General features: G+C 45.8%; 4 protein-coding genes across 4 annotated transcripts; 1 reads left to right on the plus strand and 3 right to left on the minus strand.

Moving 5' to 3' along the window:
- The first annotated feature begins 1,100 nt into the window (after nt 1-1,100).
- On the plus strand, nt 1,101-1,785 carry LOC128712929 (uncharacterized). Its single transcript, XM_053807794.1, has 2 exons — nt 1,101-1,176; nt 1,244-1,785. The coding sequence occupies exons 1-2, from the start codon at nt 1,101-1,103 to the stop codon at nt 1,783-1,785; spliced, it is 618 nt and encodes a 205-aa protein (XP_053663769.1).
- Nucleotides 1,786-2,028: 243 nt separating this feature from the next.
- LOC128712059 (congested-like trachea protein) lies at nt 2,029-2,934 on the minus strand. The gene has a single exon (XM_053806954.1). It carries the CDS (start codon nt 2,932-2,934, stop codon nt 2,029-2,031), a length of 906 nt encoding a protein of 301 aa, XP_053662929.1.
- Nucleotides 2,935-8,332: 5,398 nt separating this feature from the next.
- LOC128712931 (uncharacterized) lies at nt 8,333-9,520 on the minus strand. Its single transcript, XM_053807795.1, has 2 exons — nt 9,511-9,520; nt 8,333-8,760 (listed from the first exon to the last, which is right to left on the minus strand). The coding sequence occupies exons 1-2, from the start codon at nt 9,518-9,520 to the stop codon at nt 8,333-8,335; spliced, it is 438 nt and encodes a 145-aa protein (XP_053663770.1).
- Nucleotides 9,521-11,955: 2,435 nt separating this feature from the next.
- Nucleotides 11,956-15,118, minus strand: LOC128712932 (uncharacterized). Its single transcript, XM_053807796.1, has 3 exons — nt 15,115-15,118; nt 14,623-15,051; nt 11,956-12,386 (listed from the first exon to the last, which is right to left on the minus strand). The coding sequence occupies exons 1-3, from the start codon at nt 15,116-15,118 to the stop codon at nt 11,956-11,958; spliced, it is 864 nt and encodes a 287-aa protein (XP_053663771.1).
- Nucleotides 15,119-15,416: the final 298 nt, after the last annotated feature.

Consider the following 15,416-nt stretch of genomic DNA (forward strand, 5'->3'; position numbering starts at 1 on the left):
CCATAAAACCCTTCCCCATACGCCACGAGTATGGTGTCTTCATGCACGCGAAAACTGCAAACGCATTCATCGAAAACATGCAACTCCCACTAACCGACTGTCTCCGGATGAAAGAAATATGTTTCACTCTTAATCACCCACTGCTCAACACATCCGCTAGAACGTGAAAAGATGGCCAAATTACACACGGATGTTTTTTTTATAAATACACTGCTACTGCTTCCCGTTCACGTCTGTTTGTTGTTGCAGACGAAGGTGGTAACCCGAAATGGTCATTACGATCGATCCGGGGTGGAGAGGACTTCTGCGTCGCTTTCACCGTTTTGGGCACGCAAAACCCTACATGGCCTCTGCGGTTCTAAACACTTTTGCCGTCTTTTCCGCGACCAGCCAACACAGCCAGTGTTCGAGCGCAAAACACAAGCGCACACAGCGAAATGGGGGAAAAACGGGGACAAAACGATAAACGCAAAATGTTTTCGACTCCGGGAAAAACTACACACTGTTCGCTGCCAGTCGCAGGAGAAAATGTACGCTTTTCCGCGAAAACGCGTTTGTTGGGCTTGCTGATAGAAAGAGCGAAAGAGAACGAAAAAGAGTGAGAGGGGGCTTTTCGCTCTGCTCTGCTGAAGTCGGTATGGAACCGTGTTGGATGACGTTCCGTAAAGCGGAAGCCCACTGTGCTTAGGCAGTGGTTTCTAAACGGGGTTTCATAATGTTTATATTTTTCTGAGTCCTTCATCATTTTATTACGAACTAGGAGTATTCCAACAAAACCAACTGAAATCGAGTGCCCATGAACACTTCGGGAAGCGCCAGAAAATAATTAGCCAGAAAATATACATTAAACGTTAAATTCACCTTCAAACAGTTTTCGGCCGAATCGGTTCAAATCGGTTTACCGTTTTAGATCGCTTTCGAAGCCACCCGGTTGCTACATTAATCTTGGTACAGCGATCTGTCAAACTTGTTGCCAATACAAAATGCAACTGCTACGCAAAATTGTTTGAAAATTCGTTTTGAGCGTCGCATTGACAACTTTGTTCACAAAGTTTCGTTTTCCTGATTGTGTGTAACTATTCTGTCTATCGGCCCACAACATGGCAATTAACCCCGAGAAAGAAGAGTACGAGCTGCAACACTTTAATTTCTCGTCTGAGGAACTGGTCGCTCAAAGTAAAACTTCAATACCCGTGAGCAAAGAGGCCACCACGCTCACGACACTTGTTCTCTTTTCACATAGATATACAAATGGTACAATCGCTGTTAAACAAATCGCTCACTGTCTTTACGGACCAGTTGATTCAGAAGCAAGGAATCCCAGAAGATCCTGCGACACGGTTACGCGCTAGCTGCAACAAAACTGCCATCGCCATGTACAACGATTGTGCGCTAGCCATGAACGAACTGAACGCGCTGTATCGGAAAACCTTTTCCATACCGGACAACGTGTTGCTGCCAACGGATCTGTTGCATGTGCGAGGTTACACCGAGGAGCAAATGAACAATCTCGAACAGGAGGTACAGCGCGCCAGAGACCTGGTAATGCAGGGAGCCGTCTTCCTGGCATCACTTGACGCGGAAATGGAACTGCACCAGGAGCTTGTACCTTGCTATGAAGCGGAGGAGAAAATATTCGAATCGTTGGAGCATCTTCAGGAGCAGGAAATCGATCCGGACGATGTGTCGGATCTGGTGAAGCGATTAGAGACTGCCGGCATCATTGCGGCTGATTGCACACAAGACAGCATAGAGCTTGATAACTTTTTATTACAAAAACAATAGAAAACATGCAGCTTGATTGTTAGCCCCTAGCAAACCCTGACCGGCAGTACGTGCGCTCGTGTCGCTGTGTAACACTTTTGTTTTGTCTTCTGTAAAACTCTTCGAGAGGTCACGATGTACGATTATCTAGAAAGGAGTGTGTCGTAATACAAACTCGGTAACAAATAAGTGAAAAAAAACGAAACAAAACCACTAGAATACTAGTTTCCCTATCCCACCGTATTGCACACTGTTCGGTCCCTATTACAATCCCGGAGCGACAAGATTGAGGAAATTCATGAACACTTCCACTCCGATGAAGCAGGCCGCGTTGGCTGGGAATGCTCGCAGCATGACGGGCGTAACGCCCTTGTACAGAGCCAGCGGACCTTCCCGGCGCATTAGCTCCCGGAACACGTCCCGAATCCCGTTCGGGTACGTTCCCTCCGGCGCAGTCTGCAGTCTCGATTTCAGCACATCCGCCGGCATTCCGATCGCCCAGTTAGCGATACCGGCCATACCACCGGCAAAGATCGTTCCCAGCAGCCCGATCGATGCGTCCTTCTTTTCGCCCGCCTTCGGTGCCAACGCCCGCTGGATGTACTCGTACGTGAGGAAATACATGCCAGACGCAGGCACATCACGGAGCAGCGTCGCAAACGCACCCTTGTAGATGCTACGCATGCCACCCTCGGCATACAGCTGCTTCGCACAGTCCACCATGCCGTTGTACTTTTGGGGCGAATTGCCACCCTGCTGGATTTGCAGCAGACACTTGATCCTTTCGCCCGGCGCCATCACGGTGGTCGTGAAGATGCCCGAAAATGCACCGGCCGCAAAGAGCTGCGTGTAGTTCAGTTCCTCGTCCGGTGTCTTCTGCTGCAACCGTTTGCCCAAACCGAACCCAAAGAAGCTGACGGCGAAGATCGGTGCCACGCCCGTAATCGGTGCCGACATGCCCTTGTACAGACCCCGGAACCCTTCCCGGGCTATCGTTTTCTTGGCACAGTCCAGCGTTCCGGCGTACAGCGGTGCCTGCCCAGCGGCGGGCAAAGGCATCGTCTGGAGACGCACCTTGATCGTATCGAGCGGATGGCCAGCCAGCACGGTACAAATGCCACCGAACCCACCGGACAGGAAATACTTGATCGGACTCTTGTTTTCGGACATCGTGGCGCACTGTGGTGATCCTTTCTCTTTTCCGCGTACGTGTGCGTGCGTGTGTGTGTTTGCGTGATGTAAACGGAACGGAACAAACAATAGATCGTATTGTGAGGTGTACGTTTTCAATCGAAACAAAACGTAACTCAAAAGGGAGAACAACAAAACACCCGAACCCGGACGGCAAACTGGCAAACACTTTGCAAACCGTCGATATCGATGCTGATACGCGTAAATATCACCGTGATATGCGGGACAAGGATTAACGAGTCTCTTCCTATTCGTCCCGGGTTCAAAGTACGGCGAGATAACCAAAATATTATGACATTTTAACGCGTGACGTCGACGGTGGCCGCACAGTGGGTGCACGGTGGGTCGAACAAAACGGTGCTGACTTGGTTCTGTCGTTCTTCAGTACGGTTTAGATTGTTCAAATTGGCGGTTGCGTGGCATCACGCGCATTGTATCAAAAAATTAACCTCATAGGTTAGATATAATACCCTCATACAATGCTCATCATAGTACTAAATACCAAGTAAAAGATCCTGTCTCGAATTCTTCACGAAAAACTTGAGCCCCATGCCACTGAACTTCACCGGGAGCTATCAAACTCGGGTTTGCTGGAGGAAAATTCACGACCGATCAAATCTTTATTCTAAGGCAGATTTTTCAAAAATGCCGAGAGCATCAGATCTCCACACATCATCTGTTTGTCAATTCGATAGGCAACCTACAATCCCATAGATCGGACCGATCTGTGGAACACCGTGGAGTCAACCGCTCTCTTCAAATCCTTAGATTCACGGATGACATCGACATCGACGCACATTGATGGCGATATGCGAATCATACGCATTAAGGATCAAGAGGAGTTCTGCTACTTTGATTCGATCGTAACTATGGGTTACTACAATGAGCTCCACAAACTCCTACGATCCAGGAGACCTCAACATTGTGATATCCTAAGAAATACACTTCCGTGTTCTGTTTGCACATCCATCCTTTATTGCGGCTCTCCACATACTGACTGCTTCGCTCGCGCTCACCCAACCTTAACCGTATACCACATCCTCCCCCTGCACATATAATATTATTAAGTTTCTTTTTTTTTTTTTTTTTTAATTCTCGATTAACCTCTTGGGTTTTTTTATCAACCGGTTTGGTCGTTCTTCCATTAGTTCCCTTGGTTCCAGTACCTCATTTCCGGTCCGCCTGTCCTCTTCTTTGCGCTTAATAAATTTTTTAGGTGCTTCACGTTTCTATCAAATATCTTCCCTGTACTTATTTCCTTGACTGTTACTCTACCTGCACCGGTAATTTCTAGAACTTCATGTAACGATTCTTTATACGGTGTTTCAGTTTTGTCTCCTTTTTGTTTCATTACTAAAACGGTATCCCCGATTGTTATATTTAACGGTTTGGCTCCACGTCGTAAGTCTTCTCTTTTGTTTCTTGAAAATTTGGCCTGCTTATCTCTATCGCGAAGTTCTTCATCGTTCATCTGTCTGACATTCGTTTTGGGGTTTGGGAGTCTATACCTAACTGCTCTACCAAACATTAGTTCTGCTGGCACAATTTTTGTGACGTGATGTGGCCAGGAATTGTAATCTGCTACGTATTCTGCTAGTGCCTCTTTCCAACTCTTTTTACCCAAGCGTGCAATTATGGCCACTTTGTTAATTCCTTGCATTCCTCGCTCTACTAGACCATTTTCTGTCGGATTTAATGGGGTGCTATGAATGAGTGTAATTCCCCATGTGTTTTCTAACCACTCTTTGAACTCCAATGCGTTAAATGGAGGGCCATTATCCGCTTTCATTTTTTTTGGAACGTAGTATGTTAGAAATATCCTGTTAAGTGCTCGTCTTATCCCATGTGAATCTGCCCGATCCACCGGTACTGCTACTAAAAATCGTGAATAATTATCGGTTAGAACTAAAGTTTTCCCGTTGTCCGTGGACGATGAAATATCCATGGACACATAATCCCATGGGTTTTCTGGCAACCCTGTCAATTCTATAGGCACTGGTATACTACCCGATTTAGTTAACTGGCATTCAGGGCAACTTCTAACAAATTCCTCAATTTCTCTATCCATACCTAGCCACCACAACCCTGCTCTTAAAACATTCTTCATAGTAGACATGCCAGGATGGCTTCTATGAGCTAATTTCAACGCCTTCTCTTTAAGAGATTTTGGCAAAACCATCTTTTCTTGTTTCATAAGTATGCCATTCTCCACATATAGCTCTCTTTGAAACGCCTGATATTTTTCAATTTGTTGAGGCCACCCTTTTTCTTTTTCTAGCCAATCTACTACCATAGTTAATGTCTCGTCCTTTTGAAATTCTAATTTTACTTGATCTGTTGTTAATGCTAACAATTGCTGGTTTACTCCATCTAAACATGCAATCACCGAGAAAAGTTCGTGTGGTTCCTTGGTAGTCGCAAACTGGGGATCCTTCCTAACTCTATTAAGTCGTGACGCCGCGTCTGCTATGTTCTCTTTACCAGAAATGTGCTCAAAATCAAATTGATAATGTTCAAGTCGGAGAAACCACCCTTCTGCTCTAGACATAATTCTCTTTCCTATATCTTTATGTTTTGTTGGCTTTATCATGAATTTCAACGCTTCGCTATCAGAACGTAGCAGAAACTTCCTTCCTAAAAGATAATAAGCAAATCGCTCCATTGCCCAAACTATCGCTAAGGCCTCCCTGTGCAATTGTGGGTAACGACTTTCTGTGTCTGTTAAGCTTTTTGATGCACAAGCAATTATACGATTACTTCCTGTGATTTTATCCTCCTGAGCCAATATGGCTCCCAGACCCCACGGTGAAGCGTCGGTGTATAAAATTATTTTATCTTCCTCGTTAAAATACCCTCTCTTGATAAGGTCTTTTTCAGCATCTTTCTTCAACTCTTCAAATGTCATTTGATGTACAGTATCCCATTTAAATGATCCTTGGTCCCTTATCAAATCTCTCAATGGTTTAGTTTTGTGAGAAAAATTTTGAATAAATGGCCCAATAAAGGTTAACATACCTAAAAAGCTTCGGAGTTCCGCAGTATCCTTCGGTCTTTCGAAATTACTAATAGCAGAAATTTTTTCCCTCATTGGCAATATGCCTTCTCCATCCAATGTTAGTCCTAAAAAATTCACTTCTTTTTGGCCAAAGCACGATTTCTCTTCGTTTACTGTTAAACCGTTCTGACTAATTATCTCTCTCACCCTATTTTCTCTTTCTCGAAGCTCTCCTAATGTTCTAACATAAATCAATATATCGTCAAGGTAAATTAAGACATTCTTACAATCTCTAAAGGTTTTTTCCATTTCCCGTTGGAAAATTTCCGGCGCACATGATAAGCCAAACGGTAATCTTGTAAAACGCATAAGCCCATTCGCCGTCATGAATGCAGTTATATGGCGCACTTCCTCATGTAATTCTATGTGAAAATATGCGTCCTTTAAATCTACTTTAGAAAATAACATTTCCCCGTTGTTGTTGGGAATATCGGCCCAAATTCTCTCTAACGATGGCATGGGGTATGGCTCTCGTAAAATAGCCTTGTTGGCCTCTCTGTAATCCAAAACAATTCTAAAATCTTTGGTACCTTTAGGAACTAGTACCATAGGTGATACAAACGATACTTCCGCGTTTTCACTATTAACGTATTCGATTATCCCTTTTTGTTCCATATCCGCAATTCTATGATTTACGGCTTCCTCAAACGCCTTGGGTATGTTATACCGTATAATTTGCTTTGGAACAACTGCTGTGTTAATTTTAAATTTAACTGGCTGTATAGCTAATTTTGGAAATATTTCTGTTTTAGATGTTCCACCACTTATATAATGAATACAATTATCTGATTCCGGACCTATGCGCACTAGCCCTAGCTTTTTAGCGGTTGCAAAACTCAACAGAGACAGCTCTGCATGCCTTACAACAAATATTGTCGCCAAGGTTTTTACACTATTACTCCCCTCCGATGCTATCATTGCCTTGAATGAACACTCGACATCCAAATTAGCCTTACTTCCATAGCCTCGCAGCGACGTTTCTGGATGCGGTTGCCAATCCCGGACACTTGCCTGGCAGTGTGTTCTAATCTCCCACCAGCATTTGGAAGTAATCGTGTTTACCGATGCTCCGGTATCAATTAGGAAAGGAATCGTCACCGCTCCGATTTTGCACATGATTTGCCGAGGGTCATTCGTTTCCAATTGTTTTCTTGGATAAGTGAGAAGCATTGTGTCCCTCCTTGTTGTTACTCAACCTGGCGTGGACACACACGACGAATTTCCGAGCTGGTTATCCACATGCTTTGTGATATGACCGTCCGCTATTTCGTGGAATGTCCCGTTGCACTATGAGTGTTGACACGAAACTCGTATGAACGTCAACTCCTCCATACATCTTTGGTGCAATCATGGTTAATTCCGTGCGCGCCTTTTGTTTGTACGTTATCTAACCGGCAAAAACGAGAAGCAAAACCGAGAAGAAGAAAAACAATACAGAAGCATACGATACTTGGTTGGCACACGCTAAAATTCCCGCAGAACGGTGTGGTTGTTCTCCTTTCGTCTTCTTCGAGGGACCATGAGCTAAACTCGGTTACCACTCGGGGTTTTCTTCTTCGAGGGACCATGAGCTAAACTCGGTTACCACTCGGGCTTATCTTCTTCGAGGGACCATGAGCTAAACTCGGTTACCACTCGGGCTTTTCTTCTTCGAGGGACCATGAGCTAAACTCGGTTACCACTCGGGCTTTCCTTCTTCGAGGGACCATGAGCTAAACTCGGTTACCACTCGGGCTTATCACTCTGTTTTACTTTCACGATTTCACTATACAAAAAAAAACACGATTAAAACATTGAAGAAACACATTCACAACACACAATACAAAACAATCCTCCTGGCAGGATCGCCAATGTGATATCCTAAGAAATACACTTCCGTGTTCTGTTTGCACATCCATCCTTTATTGCGGCTCTCCACATACTGACTGCTTCGCTCGCGCTCACCCAACCTTAACCGTATACCACAAACATGACGTGAAATGCAGCATATATCGCACAATGATACGTCCCATAGTCCTGGCTCACGAGCCTTGGATGATGCAGGTGAAGTACTCCAACCTTCACCAAGTTCCCAATCGAATACCTAACTCATGCCCAACTAGGAGAGTATCCGCGACGCGTTCGGTACGAAAAAATAGAAACAACTTTGATAAAAACCTAATGTGTCCCATAAAGAGTCTTCTCCAACGATGACCTGGGAGCATATCCCAGATAAAGATTTAGACTTCAACACAAGTATTCGCTCCTCTTGCTTTTCTCTTTATTGTCGCTGAATTATCGCATGCAAAATGGATTAGTTCATGACTCGATTCGAAGTCTAATCTATTTAGTGCACAGTACTTCATATGCGGCCACGCTAACCTCCGCTCCATCGTACGGTATGTAACAGCAACGATGCGATGGGTGCACCTTCCCCGGGGTTTGCGAACCTTTATAGATGGCACGCCCCATGTACAGCCTTTCACCGGTACTCGTTTGGCCAATCTGCATGGCCGTGTCCGGTACGTAACCGTTCGATGCATACTCCCACACGTATGCACCGTAGCGCAGCACTTCGAAGTTTGCCTTCAGGATCTCCTTGCCACCGTAACATACGTAGGCCGCATTGTTGGTGGGAATCACCTTTGCCGGGAGCATATCGCCCTTGTGCGTTGCGCGGCCAACGAAGATCACCTCGCCGTCGCTATCCACACCGGCCCGGACCATATTCGATGGGAATGGTCCATTGATGTGGCAGTATTGCCAACAGCCTGCTGAGAAAGAAAGCCTTCATTAGATTCGTCCGGAAACGGATTTTATTCCGTTTTTCGTTGGAGTTAGTAATTCTTCCATTCAAATAGTATGGGAAGATGCCAAACGAAATGATGCAAACATGTTATATGAGACTAAAATCCACATTTGATTGAGTGCAATATGTTGTACCGGATTATGCACGAACTCATCTGAAGATCAATCAGAAGCTCAACAAGCATAACAGAGTTAGAGCTCTAGAGAAGCTGCCTGTTTTATGGCCAACACTAAGCATTGCGTTCGTCGCATCCCATAAACCTGTTCCGGACATGGTTTGGGAAGCGTAAAGAATCGGAAGATCGGCAGCATAAACCTGTTCCGGACATAGATGGGGAGGCGTGGGAGCATCGGAAGATGAGCTGGTTTTACGCCGACCAACAAAATCGCATTATGCTGACTATTCGGTTGTGCTGTCGGGAGGACAAGCAGTTGGGAAGAAGTTCATAATGCGATTAGATTAGTAGATCTGTGTGCATGATCTACGGTTGAGACGATCACAGGGACTGGACTATTAAGCTAACTTGCTGCTTGAATGGACTCAATGTTGGATGATTAACGTTTCATAGTGAAGTTTTTTTTTACCGGCATTTGGTGATCGCCTGCTGTGTTAGTGAGGGAGATTGTTTCGTGGCATCTCTCCCGGAAACAATCCCGGAAGATGATTCGATATTTCATCCTGGTAAATAGCAAAACAGAATGAATTCCCTTACCTTGATTCATTATGATGCGCCGATAAGAAGTAGGTACGAAAACACACGAATGGTTCAGTCAGTTGGCACTTCACACGAGGACTGCTGGATCGCGTCTAACAGATCAAGCGTTACTGCCGACTGTCACACAAACAAAGAGAACCCAAATTTCAACGGTCGTTAAACGAGAACCGTGCGAGAGGCATGGAGTAACGTGGTAAGTCACTCGGAGACGCGTACAAACGTTGCATTTCCAATGCGCGGGACACTAATACAAAAGTTAAACTTATTCAACAGCCTGCACGGAGAACCGGCCCCCACGACACCGGCACTCTAATGCGGAATTTTAACCGAAACCTACACACACTACCGTAACCTTATTTTAGTCCCTTGAATGCGACTGATCTGTGGCAGAAACTCGGAACAAAGCGGAACTGAAATCAGCGTCGTCTGTTGAGATCGGCAGTCCGATCCCCATTTTTTACAAACCCCCAAAAAACGCACCAAAAACCCGACTGCAAACTTATCTCCCCTGTGCGAATCTATGTTGGTTCGGTCGGTTTTTTTTTATGCAGCACATGTTTATTTCTGCTTGTTCCTCTTCTACGGATCGTAAATATTCACCCCTCCGCACCACAACTGCCACGCTCTACATCTGGTAGATTTGTTTTCAAAGATCATAAATCAGAGAAAAATACGTCTGTTTATCATTCACTTGTTACCGAAATACCTTTTCGATCGAATATATGCAGAATAGCTAGGGTATGGGATGTTTGGAAACCGTTTTAGACTGGACGCTCCTCTGGAGGTACTCTGGTACTCCTGGAGTACCTCAAACTCAGCAATCTAACTGCTACCGTATAATGCTAATTATTAATAACTTAGATCACGTACTTGCCGGGTAGACCGATTCCCCATGAAGACATCTGAAGCGTTACGAGCTCTTATTCTGAATACTTCTACTCTTATTCTTCTAATATATCCGCCCTCCTACCTAAAGGTTCGTTGCTGCAAGTATCATTCAACGCCACAGTAAGCATGTACAGTCGCAAGACATTCCCCTTCTTCTTGACCCCGTTCACAGTTGAGTTTACAGTGCTGACTTGACCGGTTTACCAATCAGTTTCCACAAAACTCGATCCAGTGCTCCGGTTGCACCCAATCTCCGAAAATTCCTGCTCCACTTGATCCAGCCAACGAGCTCACTGCGCTCCTCTACGCCTCGTGCCGAACGGGTCGCTGACGAGCACCTTTCAGGTAGGGCATGAGTCCGGCAACCGCATCACGTGTCCCAGCCATCGTATTCTTCCGATCAAAGACCACCGTCGGGATGGTGCTGCTCAACCAAACAGTTCAGCTAGCTCGTGGTTCATTCTGCTTCTCCACACGCCCTGCTCACAGATACTGCCAAAGAGAGTCCGATGCACCCAGTGGTGCATTAAACCCCTTGGAGGCCTTGCGTGGAATGAAAGTTGGGGTCCCTAATTACCCCGGGAGGGTGGTCATGGTAACATCCTTAACGGGCTGCCCGATAACATCCTTAACGGGCTGCCCGATAACATCCTTAACGGGCTGCCCGCTAACATCCTTAACGGGCTGCCCGATGACATCCTTAACGGGCTGCCCGATGACATCCTTAACGGGCTCTAGGTGGCCGCCTACTCCGCCCACCGTTAGATCCGCCACTGGAAGCACCCGCCGTTCAAAAATGGCAAGCGCATTGACGGTCTCCGCTTGTATCGTCCAAGACTCATGCCCATAAAGGACTACCGAACGTATCAAGCTACGATATATGGTTCATGTCGTGTTTTCTTGGAGTCTTCTGAATCATAGGAGTTGGTGGAGACCATAGTAGGCACGATTCCCAATCACCATGCGACTCGGGATTTCGTTGCTTAGGTTACTATTCAGAGTTGCGATCGTATCAAGATAGCAGAACTCCTCTACAACCTCATGATCATCACCGTCAATTGATACTCTGCTGCCCAGGAGGGCTCTCCGGTCACGGTCAGAGCCTCCGGCAAGCAAGTACTTTGCCCTCGACGCATTACCATCCACGAAGTCAAGGAATTGAAGTGACCCGGTGGAAACTGGGCCTCGGATATTAAAAGCCTTCTCATGACACCTTCCAGTGCTTTACTAAATAGCAAACAAAAGAGTCTCATCTCCTTACGAACGAAATGTTTGGAAGAGCTTTGCCAGAAGGGAAAGTTAAGCCTCTTCAAACAACTGAGAACCCCCGTGCTAGATATCATCTACAAGAATGGAAGGAACTAGTTTTAATGTATCCCAAAAATAATCTTTCTCGATGAGGATGTTACCAGTAGTGAACTCTGGTTCCAGTTCCTCAGTAAGTACAAACATCCACTCACGATTTTAACAATTACAAATGTATTTCGCTTTGCTATTTGCTACGGTCCAGCTAACGTACCAAAACCGATTCAATCACGTTTCGATCTTTACAGCTTATCGAATGCACAGCACTTCATAGTCGGTTACACTAACTTCTGCTCCATCGAACGGCAGATAACAGCAACCGTGCGACGGATGAACCTTCCCTGGAGTTTGCGAACCGCTGTAGATGGCTCGCCCCATGTACAACGGTTCACCGTCAGTCGTTTGGCCAATTCTCATCGCCGTTTCCGGCACGGAACCGTTCGCTGCATACTCCCACACGAATGCACCGTAGCGCAGCACCTCGAAGTCCTCCTTCAGGACCTCCTCGCCACCGTGGCAAACGAAGGCCACGTTCTTGGTGGGGATCACCTTCGCCGGTACCATATCGCCCTCGTGGAACGCTCGGCCAACGTAGATCACCTCGCCATCGCAATCCACACCGGCGCGCACCATGTTCGGTGGGAACGGTCCACTAACATTGCAGTGTTGCCAACAGCCAGCTAGGAACAAAAAAAACAAGGCACACTTGATTAGTTCGACCTTAACCGACGCGGGTGAGGATTAACATGTTGAACGGAATTTTATCGCGTTAATGACCGGGGGTTAGTGTTTCTTCATCCCAAATAAAGTTACGAAGATATCTACAGTAGTACACAACAGCGCAAAAATATTTACATTGTAAGGAGTTAAGATCCATGACGGACAGCGAGTGGTATGATGGGGAAGCCGGTTAATAGCGGTACCAGACGCCGAACAGGTGACTATGTTAGAGGTTAGAAGAAGCTCCTTGTTTTATGGCCCAAAACTTATCTTTGCAATCGTGTATGTACGTGTGTGTGTGTGTGTGTGTGTTTTTTTTTATCACTAACCGTACCGATTTCGTTCGGTACTACTGTTCCATAAACCTGCGGCTTAACCGTTCCGGCTATGGATGGGGGGCGGGAAGAATCGGAAGATGAGCTGGATTTTCGACGGCAAGCAAAAGCGGACGGTGCCGACGGTTCGGTCGCGCCGTACGATAAGCCCGATGGATTAGAGAAGTAATCGGGATGAAATCCATAATGAGAATAACCTGAAGAAATTGCGACATTTTAGTAGGTAGAAGGGAGAGCCTCGCCCGAAAACAGGGATATCTTCTGATTTTTTGTTTTTGCTTGGTTTGTTGTCACGCTTACCGCCATTATCATCACCTATTTTAAGATCTTTATCTAAGATCTACGATTGAGATGAGGACAGGGAAAGGATTATATTGTTATCTTTCCAAGGAAAGCTTAGTCACATCTTTCGCCACGTTCCTTAATCCCTATCGCGACAATGAGTCAGGCCGTTTAACGCTGTTTTAATTGACTTTTACTCTTACTTTTGACATTTTAACTAATTAACTACTTAAATAGCATTTAGCCTGCAAAAAGCCTATGGTTGAACACTACAAAACCAAGGCTTAAAATATGCCTTTTCGTTTCACAACTCGTCAGAAATCACTTGTTTATCCGGTTTTTCCTTCGGTAAAAATTATACATGTTTCCGTGGTTTTTTCCATTCTACACATGCTGTTGTATCAGCTGCCCCCGTACGTCAAGCGTGCGGGATGAGATGAAGCCTCAGGGGCAAGAACACACAAAACGCGACGATAAAATAACAATACCGCGATGATATCACTTACCTCCGCTCATGATGATGCACTGTTAAGACGCTGATTCGACGAAACGCGAATGGGTTAAGAACGGACCACTGCTGGATTGTGCCGTAACAGATCGGTTGATAGCCACGGGTACTGTAAGCTGGCGGTATCTTTCCGAAATCCCTTTTATTTGAAAGTCTAAAACTTAGAAGCTAGACAGTGGTCGTCGTATCGTCGTATCAAGATAAGTTTATCAGGGCACAATTTCTTCGGTGCGTTTTTTATTGCAATATGGCGGGAACGATGGCACCAACACCAAGCAACGGGCAGCATGATGCGTTTGCATGGCGAATGCATTCAAACAACAAGTTTTTCTCGTTCAAGTTTATGGAGCGATATTATGTTGTGAAATGCTGCAAATTTGGTACGCAAAACAATTAAAACAATTGTTACAATATACGTCCTGAGGTTCGAAGCTTCCAACCCGTAGACATTGGGGTGAAGTTTGGAATGTGACTCATGTTTGCACAGCAACGTATTGGTTTTTCTCCAAAAAAACAAAAGAGTCAACTCTAAGGCATCTAACAGAAACAAACAACTTCCTTCAGTGTCACTGTATATACTTCGACAAACAAGAGCAGATTGTAACATCTAGAACAATCGTTACCCATATTCCGTTCAAGAGCATATGTTTACGTGGCCTTCGTTCCGCGTACAAACACTGGCGCGTTAAATGGCGAGTGATAACGAGCGCAAGATACTTCATCACTGATATCATCTTCCACCATACGACAATAACCGATAATAGTACCGGTCTTTAAAGTTGCTTTTGCTTGCAGCTTTGTGCCAGCAGATAAATCAGCACAGGAAAATACATGATAACCGATCAATCAAAGCAGCGAACGAATGCCGGTTAGTATCTTATCTTATGGTGCAAATTTCCCGGTACAATCTTCCTCATAATTCGGATGCAAATTGCAATGAAGAAACTGGGCGAACCTTCTCCGTTTCACAACCGTTACACTCGCCGGTAGCTTAATGCCATGTTTAAATAGATTCCTTGTTAGAGTGGTTCCGTCCATGTTGCGACCTCTTACTGGGAGCGAAGGCTGTTTACCGTTCGCACAGCACTTCGTAGGTTGGTACGGACACTTCCGCTCCACCGTACGGGATGTAGATGCAGTTGTGCGAACACTGCACCTTGCCGATCGTTTGCGAACCCTCGTGATAGGTGCGGCCAACGTACAGCGTTTCACCGTCGGACGTATGTCCACCGATGACGGCACCGAGCGGTACCTGGCCGGCCGAAGCCGTATCCCAGATCAGTTGCTTATGGACCAACACCTCGACCTGATGGACCAGCGTTTCCTGGCCACCGTACGCCACGTATGCGGCACTCTTATCCGGGATCACTTTCGCGGGTATCAGATCACCGGCGTGATGTGCTCGGCCGACGAAAATTTGCGCACCATCGCTGTCCACACCGCCGGGCACCATGTTCGGCGGGAACGGTCCATGCACGCTGGATGGTATCCATGAAGTCGCTGTAAAGAAGCAGGAACCGTTATGAGCAACAGGGTCGTTTCAATTGTATTATTCTGTCTTACCCATTGTTTCCGGTTGATGCGTGGTACTCGCTAGATACCTTTCTGTTCAAACAAAGAGCTCACACGGTGCGGTGACACACTAGGCACATACAGTTCGATAACGATCACTGGTCGAACCGGGTATGAGGGAGAAATGTTTATATACAGGTGTTTTATCTCACTGCCTGAACGCTTAAGCTACACGCGGAAGACAGTGTGCGTACCGTTACTAACTAAAAGTGTCGTTGAGCAAACACTTCTGCTATCGCGCCACATTTGCGCGTGCCCTCCATCGAAAGTCTGTCCCCGGAAAGAGACAGAGA

Source organism: Anopheles marshallii, chromosome 3 (assembly GCF_943734725.1).
Source record: "Anopheles marshallii chromosome 3, idAnoMarsDA_429_01, whole genome shotgun sequence".
Lineage (NCBI taxonomy): Eukaryota > Metazoa > Arthropoda > Insecta > Diptera > Culicidae > Anopheles > Anopheles marshallii.